At 39.5% G+C, this 14,741-nt stretch overlaps 1 protein-coding gene across 1 annotated transcript in view; it reads left to right on the plus strand.

The window, feature by feature from the left end:
- ESYT3 (extended synaptotagmin 3) overlaps window positions 1-14,741 on the plus strand; it is a 205,204-nt gene that overhangs the window by 174,590 nt on the left and 15,873 nt on the right. The window contains exons 19-20 of the mRNA XM_053698028.1: window positions 10,160-10,249; window positions 11,450-11,581. Coding sequence (XP_053554003.1) covers window positions 10,160-10,249; window positions 11,450-11,581 — 222 coding nt within the window. The remainder of the gene's footprint in view (window positions 1-10,159; window positions 10,250-11,449; window positions 11,582-14,741) is intronic.

The following is a 14,741-nucleotide window of genomic DNA, read 5'->3' on the forward strand; positions in this document are numbered from 1 at the left end:
GCCTTGTCTGATTCTCTTCAAGTAGAAACTTCCTTGGATGAAATTCAAGATAGGATAAAGCTCTTAAGCTAGCCAATTCCTTTATTGCAGATGCCATTTTACAGGCTGTTAGACTAGGAGCAAAAACTAGTTTCGCTGTTCTAGCCCACAGGGCATTATGTTTGAAATCCTGGTCTGTGGACGTTTCCTCTAAAGACAAGCTTCTGGTGATTCCTTACAAGGGCAAAACCTTGTTTGAACCCAGTTTGGCTGAAATTATCTCTGATATTACGGGTGGAAAAGGGCATTTTCTACCTCAAGATAAGAAGAATAGGCCTAAAGGACGTCAGAGTAATTTTCGTTCCTTTCGTAACTTCAGAGGAAAGCCTTCCCCTTCTTCTTCCAAGCAGGAACACAATCCAAGTCATCTTGGAAACCCAATCAGTCTTGGAACAAGGGGAAACGATTAAAGAAACCTGCAGCTGTTTCCAAATCAGCATGAAGGGTTTGCTCCCGATCCGGGATCGGATTAGGTGGGGGGCAGACTTTCTCAGTTCTCTCAAGCCTGGATACGAGATGTCCCAGATCCCTGGACTGTGGACATAGTATCCCAGGGTTACTTATATGATTTTAATTAGAAGAATAATATGATTTTTTTTTGAGCAACGTTACCTGCTTTCATATGGTTTTCACACATGTTCAATATGTGTATATTTTACTTTTCTATTGGTCTACAATACATGCCCATATGCTTGTGACTTATGGGTTGTCTTTTTATATGCAACAAAACTATGTATGTGACTTCACCAGAATAGATGTGTATTGTAGCAAAATACAAGGTAAAACTATTTGCATCTTGCGATGATCTATTTATTAAAGAGGGACCCTCTGCTTTCCACTAAAAGTGGGATTTGCCTTATAAATGAAAGAAGACTGTATGCTAAACCATGCTACTCACTAAGTCTCAGTAATGCTAGAGAGGATTGTTTGCATTGAGAGCATGTTTGTGAATACATTTTATCTGTGTCTAAGATTGATCTGATCCATATTTCACTCTGTGGTGCTACAGAAACAAGCAGTATGGTATCTGTTCAAAGGAGTGACAGCTCAAAAGAGCGACATAACATTGGAGTGACAAATACTATATAAAAATAGTGACACCTACAAATGAGTGACAACTTAATGAAGTTAAACCTACAAAAATAATTTGAAAAAATGTGAACTTACAATTCAAAGCAATGACCGTTTCAAAGGAGTTTTTTGGGGGGTCAAATAGTCTTTAATGGACAGAGGGTAAGGGGGTTAGGAAGCCTTGTAGGGTAATGCGAGAAGGTCTTAAAGTGGCAGAGAGTTAAGTGCAGGTGGTCTTAAAAGGGCAGGGATCAGGTAGCCTTAAAGGGGTAGGGTATATAATTCTTCTACATCCTTTTTTTTTAGGTTTATAAGATTCAGCCTACAATCCTTATGAAGTACACGCTTTGCAATCGAGCTATGTCTTTAATCTTCAGTTAAGTGCCACAAAGCCTCAGTAAAACAGCTCTGCAAGTTAGCCACTTTCCCTAAGTTTGAGGTTTTTGCTTTTTTACAGCCTGCTTTTGGAGTTATGAAGTAAAGCCTGTCATGTGACCCCAACTGCTGTTATGTTGTCTGACTTCTGCTGTTATGTTGTCTGACTTTCAAATTACTGCTGCGACACAGAGAGGCACTAAATATAGCTTCCTGGTACACTGAGTACCAGAAATATCTGATTTTTCAAAACGGACAGTTGAAAATGTTGCATTGTTTTATTTATAGCAAAGGGGAAATGAATAAGCTGCTGAAATAGAAAATTCAGCCTTACTTTCAGTTTAAACTTGTATTGTTTTATCAAGTAATTATGTGTCAGAAAATAAAGCCTAATAAAAACATTTTACCCTTTCTTTTTAAAAGAGTTTAAATGTTAGTCTCACACATGCTACAGTGCCTGCTTCATGCCCCAGTGTAACCCATACAACAGGATTATCTATGTCCCAATAAAAAAGCAGTGTCTTTTAATTTAAGTGCATGGTCTCCTCAACTGGAAGAAAAAGCACTTACCTGCTCCGCTGTCCGGCATGTAGACAGTTACAAGGTATGAGAAGACACAGTTCTTCACAGAGACCTTTGAAAAAGAAAGAACAGAGTAGCCAACTCTGGCTTTCTAAACTAGGGCAGCAATTGTTAGGAACTTGTAAAGAGGTACTTACTGCGTTTTCCTAACTGCTTTAAAGCCACCACTACCCGACTGCAAGGAATTCGGCTATACCCCAAAACTTGCTTGTAGATGAAATTAAAAATTTTCTTCAGTCACCTAAACTTTACCTCCTCCATGCACCGAAGGCATAGAGAATGACTGGGGGTTGTGGCCAGGAGTTATATCCCCAACAGTAATTACTCAAGCCGTGGACTCATCATATCTTAGGAAAGAAATAGTGGACTCTCACCACCAGAAGAAAGAAATTAAGTTTTATAATGGTAGCTCCCTTATCTCACTAAAGGCAGTGGCTACACTAAGAATTTCTAAGTGCTAATTTTTCTAAAAAATCTATTTAGGTTTATTGTAACATATATTTTTACTAAAGGAGAACTGTTTTGTATCCCTCTAAATTACTGACATCTAAGTAAGTAGCTCAAGGATCCGATGGACAAGAAGCTGGAGGCTTATTTGAAAAAGATATATGTTCATCAAGGTCTGTGACTAGTGCGGCATCTTATTGGTTCGACGCCTTGTCTGATTCTCTTCAAGTAGAAACTTCCTTGGATGAAATTCAAGATAGGATAAAGCTCTTAAGCTAGCCAATTCCTTTATTGCAGATGCCATTTTACAGGCTGTTAGACTAGGAGCAAAAACTAGTTTCGCTGTTCTAGCCCACAGGGCATTATGTTTGAAATCCTGGTCTGTGGACGTTTCCTCTAAAGACAAGCTTCTGGTGATTCCTTACAAGGGCAAAACCTTGTTTGAACCCAGTTTGGCTGAAATTATCTCTGATATTACGGGTGGAAAAGGGCATTTTCTACCTCAAGATAAGAAGAATAGGCCTAAAGGACGTCAGAGTAATTTTCGTTCCTTTCGTAACTTCAGAGGAAAGCCTTCCCCTTCTTCTTCCAAGCAGGAACACAATCCAAGTCATCTTGGAAACCCAATCAGTCTTGGAACAAGGGGAAACGATTAAAGAAACCTGCAGCTGTTTCCAAATCAGCATGAAGGGTTTGCCCCCGATCCGGGATCGGATTAGGTGGGGGGCAGACTTTCTCAGTTCTCTCAAGCCTGGATACGAGATGTCCCAGATCCCTGGACTGTGGACATAGTATCCCAGGGTTACTTATATGATTTTAATTAGAAGAATAATATGATTTTTTTTTGAGCAACGTTACCTGCTTTCATATGGTTTTCACACATGTTCAATATGTGTATATTTTACTTTTCTATTGGTCTACAATACATGCCCATATGCTTGTGACTTATGGGTTGTCTTTTTATAAGCAACAAAACTATGTATGTGACTTCACCAGAATAGATGTGTATTGTAGCAAAATACAAGGTAAAACTATTTGCATCTTGCGATGATCTATTTATTAAAGAGGGACCCTCTGCTTTCCACTAAAAGTGGGATTTGCCTTATAAATGAAAGAAGACTGTATGCTAAACCATGCTACTCACTAAGTCTCAGTAATGCTAGAGAGGATTGTTTGCATTGAGAGCATGTTTGTGAATACATTTTATCTGTGTCTAAGATTGATCTGATGCATATTTCACTCTGTGGTGCTACAGAAACAAGCAGTATGGTATCTGTTCAAAGGAGTGACAGCTCAAAAGAGCGACATAACATTGGAGTGACAAATACTATATAAAAATAGTGACACCTACAAATGAGTGACAACTTAATGAAGTTAAACCTACAAAAATAATTTGAAAAAATGTGAACTTACAATTCAAAGCAATGACCGTTTCAAAGGAGTTTTTTGGGGGGTCAAATAGTCTTTAATGGACAGAGGGTAAGGGGGTTAGGAAGCCTTGTAGGGTAATGCGAGAAGGTCTTAAAGTGGCAGAGAGTTAAGTGCAGGTGGTCTTAAAAGGGCAGGGATCAGGTAGCCTTAAAGGGGTAGGGTATATAATTCTTCTACATCCTTTTTTTTTAGGTTTATAAGATTCAGCCTACAATCCTTATGAAGTACACGCTTTGCAATCGAGCTATGTCTTTAATCTTCAGTTAAGTGCCACAAAGCCTCAGTAAAACAGCTCTGCAAGTTAGCCACTTTCCCTAAGTTTGAGGTTTTTGCTTTTTTACAGCCTGCTTTTGGAGTTATGAAGTAAAGCCTGTCATGTGACCCCAACTGCTGTTATGTTGTCTGACTTCTGCTGTTATGTTGTCTGACTTTCAAATTACTGCTGCGACACAGAGAGGCACTAAAAATAGCTTCCTGGTACACTGAGTACCAGAAATATCTGATTTTTCAAAACGGACAGTTGAAAATGTTGCATTGTTTTATTTATAGCAAAGGGGAAATGAATAAGCTGCTGAAATAGAAAATTCAGCCTTACTTTCAGTTTAAACTTGTATTGTTTTATCAAGTAATTATGTGTCAGAAAATAAAGCCTAATAAAAACATTTTACCCTTTCTTTTTAAAAGAGTTTAAATGTTAGTCTCACACATGCTACAGTGCCTGCTTCCTGCCCCAGTGTAACCCATACAACAGGATTATCTATGTCCCAATAAAAAAGCAGTGTCTTTTAATTTAAGTGCATGGTCTCCTCAACTGGAAGAAAAAGCACTTACCTGCTCCGCTGTCCGGCATGTAGACAGTTACAAGGTATGAGAAGACACAGTTCTTCACAGAGACCTTTGAAAAAGAAAGAACAGAGTAGCCAACTCTGGCTTTCTAAACTAGGGCAGCAATTGTTAGGAACTTGTAAAGAGGTACTTACTGCGTTTTCCTAACTGCTTTAAAGCCACCACTACCCGACTGCAAGGAATTCGGCTATACCCCAAAACTTGCTTGTAGATGAAATTAAAAATTTTCTTCAGTCACCTAAACTTTACCTCCTCCATGCACCGAAGGCATAGAGAATGACTGGGGGTTGTGGCCAGGAGTTATATCCCCAACAGTAATTACTCAAGCCGTGGACTCATCATATCTTAGGAAAGAAATAGTGGACTCTCACCACCAGAAGAAAGAAATTAAGTTTTATAATGGTAGCTCCCTTATCTCACTAAAGGCAGTGGCTACACTAAGAATTTCTAAGTGCTAATTTTTCTAAAAAATCTATTTAGGTTTATTGTAACATATATTTTTACTAAAGGAGAACTGTTTTGTATCCCTCTAAATTACTGACATCTAAGTAAGTAGCTCAAGGATCCGATGGACAAGAAGCTGGAGGCTTATTTGAAAAAGATATATGTTCATCAAGGTCTGTGACTAGTGCGGCATCTTATTGGTTCGACGCCTTGTCTGATTCTCTTCAAGTAGAAACTTCCTTGGATGAAATTCAAGATAGGATAAAGCTCTTAAGCTAGCCAATTCCTTTATTGCAGATGCCATTTTACAGGCTGTTAGACTAGGAGCAAAAACTAGTTTCGCTGTTCTAGCCCACAGGGCATTATGTTTGAAATCCTGGTCTGTGGACGTTTCCTCTAAAGACAAGCTTCTGGTGATTCCTTACAAGGGCAAAACCTTGTTTGAACCCAGTTTGGCTGAAATTATCTCTGATATTACGGGTGGAAAAGGGCATTTTCTACCTCAAGATAAGAAGAATAGGCCTAAAGGACGTCAGAGTAATTTTCGTTCCTTTCATAACTTCAGAGGAAAGCCTTCCCCTTCTTCTTCCAAGCAGGAACACAATCCAAGTCATCTTGGAAACCCAATCAGTCTTGGAACAAGGGGAAACGATTAAAGAAACCTGCAGCTGTTTCCAAATCAGCATGAAGGGTTTGCCCCCGATCCGGGATCGGATTAGGTGGGGGGCAGACTTTCTCAGTTCTCTCAAGCCTGGATACGAGATGTCCCAGATCCCTGGACTGTGGACATAGTATCCCAGGGTTACAAATTGGAATTCAAGACTTTTCCTCCCAGTGGCAGATTCCTTCTCTCAAAATTATCTGCAGACCAGATAAAGAGAGAGGCATTCTTGAAATTTATACAACATCTTTCCTCCCTGGGAGTGATAGTTCCAGTGCAGGAACAGGGTCTTGGTTTCTACTCCAACCTATTTGTGGTTCCCAAAAAAGAGGGAACTTTTCATCCCATTCTAGACTTGAAGTGTCTACGCAAGTTTTTAAAAGTTGGAGACTATACGCTTCATTCTTCCTTCAGTACAAGAGGGTCAGTTCATGACAACCATAGACCTAAAGGATGTGTATCTTCATGTTCCTATTCACAGGGACCATCACAGATTCCTGAGATTTGCCTTTCTGGACAAACCTTCCCAGTTTGTGGCCCTTCCATTTGGTCTAGCCACGGCTCCCATTATTTTTTTCAAAGGTTCTGGGGGCTCTTTTGGCAGTGATCTGTTCTAGTGGAATTGCGGTGGCACCCTACCTGGACGACATATTGGTTCAGGCGCCATCTTTTCAACAAGCAAAATCTCACACAGAGATATTGTTTTCTTTTCTTCGTTCCCACGGATGGAATGTGAATCTGGAAAAAAGCTCCCTTTCCCCTACTACAAGAGTAGTGTTCTTAGGGACCATAATAGAATCTCTATTGATGAAGATTTTTCTGACAGAGGTCAGGAAAAACAAAATAATTTCCTCTTGCCTCTCTCTTCAGACTACTGCTTATCCTTCAGTGGCTCAATGTATGGAGGTAATCTGTCTGATGGTGGCTCCCATAGACATCATTCCTTTGGCTCGATTCCATTTGAGAGCTCTTTAGTTGTGCATGCTCAGACAAGGGAATGGCTACCATGCAGATCTATCTCAGAGAATAGAGTTAGATCAGTCATCAAGGGATTCTCTCCCATAGTGGATTTCTCAGGAACATCTGTCTTAGGGCACATGCTTTCGGACACCTTCTTCCTGGGTGATCGTGACCACGGACGCCAGCCTGCTGGGCTGGGGAGCAGTCTGGAACTCATTAAAAGCACAGGGCCTTTAGACTCGGGGGGAGTCTGCTCTTCCCATCAACATCTTGGAGTTGAGGGCGATTTACAATGCTCTATTGGCTTGGTCTCAGTTGCCCTCAGCCCAGTTTATCAAGTTCCAGTCAGACAACATAACCTCTTTGGCTTACATCAATCACCATTTCTCCATTTCCCTTCGGTCAAATGACTGGGGGTTGTGGGTAAGGGAGTTATACTTAACAGTTTAACTGTGGTGCTCTTTGCCTCCTCCTGCTGGCCAGGAGTGATATTCCCAAAAGTAATTACTCAAGCCGTGGACTCGCCATATCCGGAAAGAAAGACATTCATCAGGTAAGCATAAATTTTTGTTTTTATTACTGTTGGGAATTCATCACCTGGCCACCAGGAGGAGGCAAAGACACCCTACACCAAAAGCTTTAATATCCCTCCTATTTCCCTGACCCTCAAAGTATTTTATTTGCATAGTCTAGAAGCAGCCGAAGATAGAGGTGCTCTGCATTTTCTTCAAGATTACAGGGTTATTTTTCCTCAATGGATGGTTCCTGGAAGAGAGGAACATGGCTATGCAAATGTAAATCTAGTGCAGGTGTCTCCTAGCAACCAAAAAGGAAAAGCTTCTCCTTTGCAATCCTTTAGAGACCACAGCCCCCTTGTGGAGCTGTGACAGGAAGTAATGGACCCTGCCCAAATGCAGTTAAAAAAAAGAAATACAAGGCAAAATCCTTTTAAAAAAGATGAATAATACATATTGCAATGTTTTTTTGTTTTTTTTTAATGAAACAGATTGTTTTAAATCTCTTTAAATCCACTTTTATAAATAATTATATACTTTTTAAAATACAGCTGTGTTAAAGAAAAAAGAGTTCAAATAAAATATAAGTATTATTATACAGCAAACATTTCTCTCATCATATTTTTCTCATCTGATAAGCAGAAACATATTTAAAGGGATGCTGCAAGTGGCAAGATCGGCTATTAGACCCTCCCTCCTCTCCTGCACTCTTGCTAAAATAGTGCGGTCTCGCTGCTTGTGGCGAGACCACGCTATTAAAAAACATCCCCCCGTAGGGTACGTCGCTGGTCATTGTTCTATCTGCATCATGAAAAAAAAGTTTTTGGGTTGTATGTCCCTTGAAGGGACATACAACCCTTCAAGGGACATAAATTATTATTTATTTTAACTGCTCGTTTTGTAAAATTTTACATGTTCCACTCTCACCAGAGAGGCTGGAGTGCCTCCCTCATACTTGTCAATTGAATAATTGACAAATACTCAATATACACTTACTTTGAATTGCAAATGAGTAGTAGAATATTTTCTGTCAAATTTCAAAGTTAATCGAATTTTCCCTTCCCCCTGCATCATGTGACAGCCATAAGCCAATCACAAAATGTATTTATGTATATACTGTGCACTTTTGCACATGCTCAGTAGGAGTTGGAGCCTCTAAAAGTGTGCTTATAAAAATAATATCCATGTTTTGGTAACAGTAAGTTTTTTTTGTTTTTTTTTCAATCTCATGCTTTACCTAAATCCTGAAAGTTAAATTTTGACTTTAGTTTCCCTTTAAATGGCCAGAAAGGTGCAAAAATATAATGCTTTGATATATACTTACTTTTCAATAAAGGAAACGAAACAAAGTAAATTTGATAATAGAAGTGATTTTAAAAGTGTATTAACATTTCATGCAAGTTTCATTTTTGTCCTTTTTTTCCTCTTATGAGGGTGAGATTTATCTAACCCTGCAATCCACACAGTAATTGCTTATATTAGAGCACAAGCCTATTTACGTCTGTCCCTAATTAGCCTTGGAAGACCAGGAAGTGGATTCCACCAATCTTTTTAATGGGTTTATCTGTGCTCTGCTCTTGCTTTGCAAAACCTACTAAACTGTACTAACACAATAAGAATGTTTAATAATTGTAACACATTTGTTTTGTTTATGCAGTGCTTAAAGGGACATGAAACATAACATTTTTTCTTTCATTATTCAAATAGAGAATACAGTTTTAAAACGTTTTCCAATTTTTTTTTATCAATTTTGCTTTGTTCCCATGTTATTTGGTGAAGAGATATCTATATATAGGTAGCTTGCACGTCTGGAACACATCTAAGTGCTGCCATCTAGTGCTCTTGCTAATATATAGCATTATTGCAATACAGTACTGCAGACACATGCACACTCCTGAACTTACCTTACTTTGCTTTTCAACAAAGGATGTGGAAAAAAGGAAGTCAATTTGATGATAGAAGTAAATCAAAAAGTTATTTGAAATTGTGGGATCTGTCTGAATCATGAAAGCAAAATTGTGAGTTTTATGTCCCTTTTTTTTAAAATTTTCAAAAGCTTTATTGAAAAACAAAAAAACAATAAAGCGTACAATAGGGTCTATGCATAGTGGCTGCGTTATACATTTGACGTATCCACTTATGACTAATAATACTCAAGTGTTCGTAGAGTTAGTCCAGAATGTGAGGATGAAGGTAGTCCTTGTGGAGCTATCTCAATCAGGCTGTAATACAGGCTGCTTCTTTAAATGTCCAGAGAGAAAACAAAATAATCCAGTATTTCAATATAGTGGGACAAAGATTTATAAGTGGTACACACTGGCCTGTAATCTGATAGTACACAAAACAACATTCTATCCAACTCTGCATCTACACAGTTGTGGGAACAGAAAATATGACCCCAAATTTAAGAGAGACTGCTTAAGAAAGAAAGAGTAAAGATGCATAGGAAAGAGAAGTAAGAGGAGGGGGAGGGTGAAGACCGAGAAGGGGTATGGTGGAGACGAGGTGGAGGGAAGAGAGGACTTTAAGTCATGACCCCAGCTGGACTATGAGAGGAGGGAGGTGCGAGGCGCCTCAGGAGCCTTGCCACAATAAGGTGTGTGTTCCCAGTAGAAAATGACCTCCTGAAAGAAAGCCATATTTCCTGTATGAATATTCGTTTTATGTCCCTTTTTATTTGTGGTTATAGGCTATAAAAAATACTTTCCTGACAAATTGGCTATTGTTTGTAGTGGTTATCTGTTACGCCTTTGCTCATGGTTCAATAGTAACAGATGTTGTTTTGCAGCGGTTCTGGAGAAGTGTCAGGAGAGATCAGCATCACTGTGCGCTATGCATCACTACGCCGCTGCCTTATTGTGGAAGTTAACAGCTGCAGGTAAACTTTTGTTATTATCGCAAAACATTGTTTTCAGTGCCACATGTGTTTTGCATTTTAATACATTAAAGCAGGGGTGTCAAACTGACATTATTTGCAAAGAATCGATTAGTGTTGACAAAAAATATAACATGAAAAGACACTCGATACAATTCACAAACAACAAACATAGCAATGGCAAGATATGTAGGTAGTGCGCAGCCCGCGTGAGTTGCACTTGTATGTAAAGTGGCCCGCAACTCAAATGAGTTTGACAACCCTGCATTAAAGAAATAGATTACAAGTGGAGCGCTATCTTAATGTGCGCCCGTAAAATAACCGGCCATTACAAATGGCTGTTTAATGCTCGCGCAATTAACTACAGGTCAGACCTCTGGTTAATTAAATGTGCCCCAATTGCCTCTCAAAGTGGAAAGTTGTTTTTTATAAATAAAATATATGACCATTTTTATTTTTTTAATAAAAAACTGCACAAAACGGTTATAAGGGGTTAAAGTGAGGGGATATGCGCTGTTAGGAGAAAAAAAACGGCACTGAAAAGTGCCTTTACATAGAGGTGATTGGGGGGACTGTGTTTTCACTGTAAATACTGTATATATGTGTTAATCTGTGTATATACATATATAAACACAAATATATATATATATTCATTAATTTGCTGCCCAACGCTGTGAAAATTACCCCCTGTGCTTTGTCGTGTCTCATGGCATGAGAACGAGGCTTCGATTGGAGACTATAAAAGCGCGCTCTCGTTAGCGCAAGGCTTCCAGGCAATGTGAGTGTGCTGCTATTACTGAGTGGAGCGCAAATATCACACTTGCGAAAGTGAAATTTTGCACTACACTCGTAATCTAGGCCTAAGTATGTAAATTAAGATGTTCATTAACAAGCATATTTTTGTGTTCTTGCAGGTGATACATTCATTTCATAAAGTAGACATTGACTTTGTGGGGGAAAGAAAATACTGCCCTGTTTTTAAAAGTTAAATGTATTGCATATATTTGAAGCATAATAAATTAACTTGAGGCCTAGTTTCCATTGAGGTGGTAAAGTTTGAAATCTGGTGGTAACATAAAAACTCTTTATAGACTTTAATGGAGATAGATTATTTTTTTTATCACCAAAGGGAACTAGGCCTGAGTCTCTAGTAAGACGAAAAGCAAACTAGCTGCTCTAACACACCTCTCCCTGTGCATACAGGAACCTGATCCAGTGTTCAAATAATGGAGCGGACCCCTATGTACGCATTTATCTGCTCCCTGATAGAAGATGGTCTAGTCGGAAGAAAACCACAGTGAAAAAGAAGACCCTAAATCCACAGTACAATGAAAGGTAAGTGTAGAGGGAGGGCCAATTATATATAGAATCAGCTTACACTATGCAGTTATTATAGAGTGGGGCATACACAGTGCAGGTTTTTAACTGGAGTGTTTGCCCGTAGCAGCAAATATAAAGATGGGTTAACATGGACAGATGTACAGTACATACAAACTTACTATTGAAAAGGTTGTTATTATAATTTATTTTGCAAAGCACAATCAAACTCTGTAATTCAGAATAAGTTTATGTACCAGTGCAGGGATTACTGACACATGACTAAAGACTTACTTACCAGTGCAGGGATTACTGACACATGACTAAAGACTTACTTACCAGTGCAGGGATTACTGACACATGACTAAAGACTTACTGGTGCAGGGGTTACTGACACATGACTAAAGACTTACTTACTGGTGCAGGGGTTACTGACACATGACTAAAGACTTACTTACCAGTGCAGGGATTACTGACACATGACTAAAGACTTACTTACCAGTGCAGGGATTACTGACACATGACTAAAGACTTACTTACCAGTGCAGGGATTACTGACACATGACTAAAGACTTACTTACTGGTGCAGGGATTACTGACACATGACTAAAGACTTACTTACCAGTGCAGGGATTACTGACACATGACTAAAGACTTACTTACTGGTGCAGAGGTTACTGACACATGACTAAAGACTTACTGGTGCAGGGGTTACTGACACATGACTAAAGACTTACTTACTGGTGCAGAGGTTACTGACACATGACTAAAGACTTACTTACTGGTGCAGAGGTTACTGACACATGACTAAAGACTTACTTACTGGTGCAGGGGTTACTGACACATGACTAAAGACTTACTTACTGGTGCAGGGGTTACTGACACATGACTAAAGACTTACTTACCAGTGCAGGGATTACTGACACATGACTAAAGACTTACTGGTGCAGGGGTTACTGACACATGACTAAAGGATTACTTACTGGTGCAGGGGTTACTGACATATGACTAAAGACTTACTTACCAGTGCAGGGATTACTGACACATGACTAAAGACTTAATTACCAGTGCAGGGATTACTGACACATGACTAAAGACTTACTTACTGGTGCAGGGGTTACTGACACATGACTAAAGACTTACTTACCAGTGCAGGGATTACTGACACATGACTAAAGACTTACTTACTGGTGCAGGGGTTACTGACACATGACTAAAGACTTGCTTACCAGTGCAGGGATTACTGACACATGACTAAAGACTTACTTACTGGTGCAGGGGTTACTGACACATGACTAAAGACTTACTTACTGGTGCAGAGGTTACTGACACATGACTAAAGACTTACTTACTGGTGCAGGGGTTACTGACACATGACTAAAGACTTACTTACTGGTGCAGGGGTTACTGACACATGACTAAAGACTTACTTACTGGTGCAGGGGTTACTGACACATGACTAAAGACTTACTTACTGGTGCAGGGGTTACTGACACATGACTAAAGACTTACTTACTGGTGCAGGGGTTACTGACACATGACTAAAGACTTACTTACTGGTGCAGAGGTTACTGACACATGACTAAAGACTTACTTACTGGTGCAGGGGTTATTGACACATGACTAAAGACTTACTTACTTACTGGTGCAGGTGTTACTGACACATGACTAAAGACTTACTGGTGCAGGGGTTACTGACACATGACTAAAGACTTACTTACTGGTGCAGGGGTTACTGACATATGACTAAAGACTTACTTACTGGTGCAGGGGTTACTGACACATGACAAAAGGATTACTTATCTGTGCAGAGGTTACTGACACATGACTAAAGACTTACTTACTGGTGCAGAGGTTACTGACACATGACTAAAGGATTACTTACCGGTGCAGGGGTTACTGACATATGACTAAAGGCTTACTTACCAGTGCAGAGGTTACTGACACATGACTAAAGACTTACTGGTGGCAGGGGTTACTGACACATGACTAAAGGATTACTTACCGGTGCAGGGGTTACTGACATATGACTAAAGGCTTACTTACCAGTGCAGAGGTTACTGACATATGACTAAAGGCTTACTTATCTGTGCAGAGGTTACTGACACATGACTAAAGACTTACTTACCGGTGCAGGGGTTACTGACACATGACTAAAGACTTACTTACCAGTGCAGAGGTTACTGACACATGACTAAAGGATTACTTACCGGTGCAGGGGTTACTGACATATGACTAAAGGCTTACTTACCGGTGCAGGGGTTACTGACACATGACTAAAGGATTACTTACCGGTGCAGGGGTTACTGACATATGACTAAAGGCTTACTTACCAGTGCAGGGGTTACTGACACATGACTAAAGGATTACTTACCGGTGCAGGGGTTACTGACATATGACTAAAGGCTTACTTACCAGTGCAGAGGTTACTGACACATGACTAAAGGCTTACTTACCAGTGCAGAGGTTACTGACACATGACTAAAGACTTACCGGTGCAGGGGTTACTGACACATGGTTAAGGCTTGATTACCAGTAAAGGGTCTAGTGAGACGAGGTTAAGGATTAATCACAGGTGCAGGGGCTATTGACACAAGGTTAAAGGGACATTAAGCACTTTGATATGGTAATATAAAAATGATAAATCGCATATATAAAACAAACTCTACAACATACTTTTGTTATTTATATTCCTCCCCTTTACTGTAATTCCTGTCTGAAATTGTTAACTTTTCAGTTCCTGTTAGAAATGGAAGTACAGAACACTTTTATATGCCACACAGCCATTGGCTGCACACTCTAGTGACCTATTTATAACTGTCCCTAATTGGCCACAGCAGAGGAGGTAGCCTAAGTTACAACATGGCAGCTCCCATTGTTTTATAGACACTAAAACTTTACACTTATTGTGTCAATATTTAAACAGCTAAATGAAACTTTAAAAATACATCTACATGTTATTCTCAGACTAATCTTTTCTTTGAATGCATCATTCTATCTAGCATTGATTTAGTGTTTCATTTAAGGTTTACTCACCATCACAAGGGTTTCTGACACATGGGTACTGCTTACTCACCAGTGAAGGTTACAGCTTACTCACAGGTGCAGGGGTTACAGACACAAGGGTCTTATCCACCAGTGCATAAGTCCACAAGATTAAAGGGATATGAAACCAAAA

The sequence above is a fragment of the Bombina bombina genome, chromosome 1, assembly GCF_027579735.1.
Source record: "Bombina bombina isolate aBomBom1 chromosome 1, aBomBom1.pri, whole genome shotgun sequence".
Lineage (NCBI taxonomy): Eukaryota > Metazoa > Chordata > Amphibia > Anura > Bombinatoridae > Bombina > Bombina bombina.